The 2500-nt window shown below is 60.3% G+C and overlaps 1 protein-coding gene across 1 annotated transcript in view; it reads left to right on the top strand.

Moving 5' to 3' along the window:
• The window catches only part of LOC311374685 (autotaxin-like), a gene marked incomplete at both ends in the record, with an annotated part of 11756 nt that extends 10034 nt beyond the window's left edge, over positions 1-1722 (top strand). The window contains 3 exons of the mRNA XM_084490481.1: positions 488-627; positions 977-1112; positions 1617-1722. Coding sequence (XP_084346607.1) covers positions 488-627; positions 977-1112; positions 1617-1722 — 382 coding nt within the window. The remainder of the gene's footprint in view (positions 1-487; positions 628-976; positions 1113-1616) is intronic.
• Positions 1723-2500: the final 778 nt, after the last annotated feature.

Raw genomic sequence — 2500 nt, 5'->3', positions numbered from 1 at the left:
TGATAGAGGACAGACTGTGATAGAGGACAGACTGTGATAGAGGACAGACGGATAGAGGACAGACGGATAGAGGACAGACTGTGATAGAGGACAGACTGTGATAGAGGACAGACTGTGATAGAGGACAGACGGATAGAGGACAGACTGTGATAGAGGACAGACGGATAGAGGACAGACTGTGATAGAGGACAGACTGTGATAGAGGACAGACTGTGATAGAGGACAGACGGTGATAGAGGACAGACTGTGATAGAGGACAGACTGTGATAGAGGACAGACTGTGATAGAGGACAGACTGATAGAGGACAGACGGTGTGGAGGAGGAGAGCGTGTCCAGAGTGTTAGAGATGTGGGTCTGCTGGGGGGTTGGAGGGGTCCCGGGGGGGGGTCCCGGGGGGGGGGGTCTCCTCCGGGGGGGGGGGGGGGGGGGGTACTAGATGAAGATGAGTCAGTGACCTGTGGTGAAGCTGACGGTGTTGTACCCCAGACACCACCCACCTCCCGCTGGGCCGGCCCGCCGTCATGTTCCCCACGGACTACGTCCTCCTGCACCACCCGGACTTCATCAGCGGCTACAGCCGAGAGCTGGCCATGCCCCTGTGGACCTCCTTCACCCTGCTGCCCCAGGTGAGGCCCCTCCCCCTGCTGCCCCAGGTGAGGCCCCGCCCCCTCCCCCTGCTGCCCCAGGTGAGGCCCCGCCCCCTCCCCCTGCTGCCCCAGGTGAGGCCCCGCCCCCTCCCCCTGCTGCCCCAGGTGAGGCCCCGCCCCCTCCCCCTGCTGCCCCAGGTGAGGCCCCGCCCCCTCCCCCTGCTGCCCCAGGTGAGGCCCCGCCCCCTCACTGTACTACCACAGGTGAGGCCCTCACCCATTCACCTGTGTGTTTGTGTTCAATGTGTGTGTGTGTGTGTGTGCGTGTGCGTGTGCGTGTGCGTGTGCGTGTGCGTGTGTGTGTGTGTGTGTGTGTGTGTGTGTGCAGGACGTCACCCCCCTCCCCCGGGGGTCCGGGGGGGGCTGTGTCCGTCCAGACCCTCGGGTTCCGCCGGAGCAGAGCCAGAGCTGCACCCTCTACAGCCAGACCCCCGAGACCGCAGCCGGGTTCCTCTTCCCCCCCGGTGAGACCCCCCCCCCCCCCAGACCCCCCCCTACCCCCCAGACCCCCCCTACCCCCCCCCCCTACCGCCCAGACCCCCCCACCACCACCCAGACCCCCCAGACCCCCCCCTACCCCCCTACCCCCCCCTACCCCCCTGTGTGACGTGGTGATGTGTGTGACGGGGTGATGTGTGTGACGGGGTGATGTGTGTGACGGGGTGATGTGTGTGACGGGGTGATGTGTGTGACGGGGTGATGTGTGTGACGGGGTGATGTGTGTGACGGGGTGATGTGTGTGAACGTGTGAATGTGTGTGACGTGGTGATGTGTGTGACGGGGTGATGTGGTGATGTGTGTGACGTGGTGATGTGTGTGACGGGGTGATGTGTGTGACGGGGTGATGTGTGTGACGTGGTGATGTGTGTGACGTGGTGATGTGTGTGATGTGTGTGACGTGGTGATGTGTGTGACGTGGTGATGTGTGTGACGTGGTGATGTGTGTGAACGTGTGAATGTGTCCACAGAGCTGGCGGGGTCTGCTGAGTCGGCCTACGACGCCTCCCTCATCACCAACACCGTCCCCATGTACCCCGCCTTCACCAGTAGGTCTCACTCTGTCTCACTCTGTCTGTCTCACCCTGTCTCTGTCTGTCTCACTCTCTCTCACTCTGTCTCACCCTGTCTATGTCTGTCTCACTCTGTCTCTGTCTGTCTCACCCTGTCTCACTCTGTCTCTGTCTCACTCTGTCTCTCGCTGTGTCAGTAACGTGGTGTAACGTGGTGGTGTAACGTGGTGGTGGTGTAACGTGGTGGTGTAACGTGGTGGTGGTGTAACGTGGTGGTGTAACGTGGTGGTGTAACGTGGTGGTGTAACGTGGTGTAACGTGGTGGTGGTGTAACGTGGTGGTGTAACGTGGTGGTGTAACGTGGTGGTGTAACGTGGTGTAACGTGGTGGTGTAACGTGGTGTAACGTGGTGGTGTAACGTGGTGGTGTAACGTGGTGTAACGTGGTGGTGGTGTAACGTGGTGGTGTAACGTGGTGGTGTAACGTGGTGGTGGTGCTCTGTGGTGTAACGTGGTGGTGTAACGTGGTGGTGTAACGTGGTGGTGTAACGTGGTGGTGTAACGTGGTGGTGGTGCTCTGTGGTGTAACGTGGTGGTGTAACGTGGTGGTGTAACGTGGTGGTGTACTGTGGTGTAACGTGGTGGTGTAACGTGGTGGTGTAACGTGGTGGTGTAACGTGGTGGTGGTGCTCTGTGGTGTAACGTGGTGGTGTAACGTGGTGGTGTAACGTGGTGTAACGTGGTGGTGGTGTAACGTGGTGGTGTAACGTGGTGGTGTAACGTGGTGGTGTAACGTGGTGGTGGTGCTCTGTGGTGTAACGTGGTGGTGTAACGTGGTGGTGT

The sequence above is a fragment of the Micromesistius poutassou genome (genome assembly GCF_964030765.1).
Source record: "Micromesistius poutassou genome assembly, contig: SCAFFOLD_5955, whole genome shotgun sequence".
Lineage (NCBI taxonomy): Eukaryota > Metazoa > Chordata > Actinopteri > Gadiformes > Gadidae > Micromesistius > Micromesistius poutassou.
This window is presented reverse-complemented; position numbering and strand designations above follow the sequence as displayed.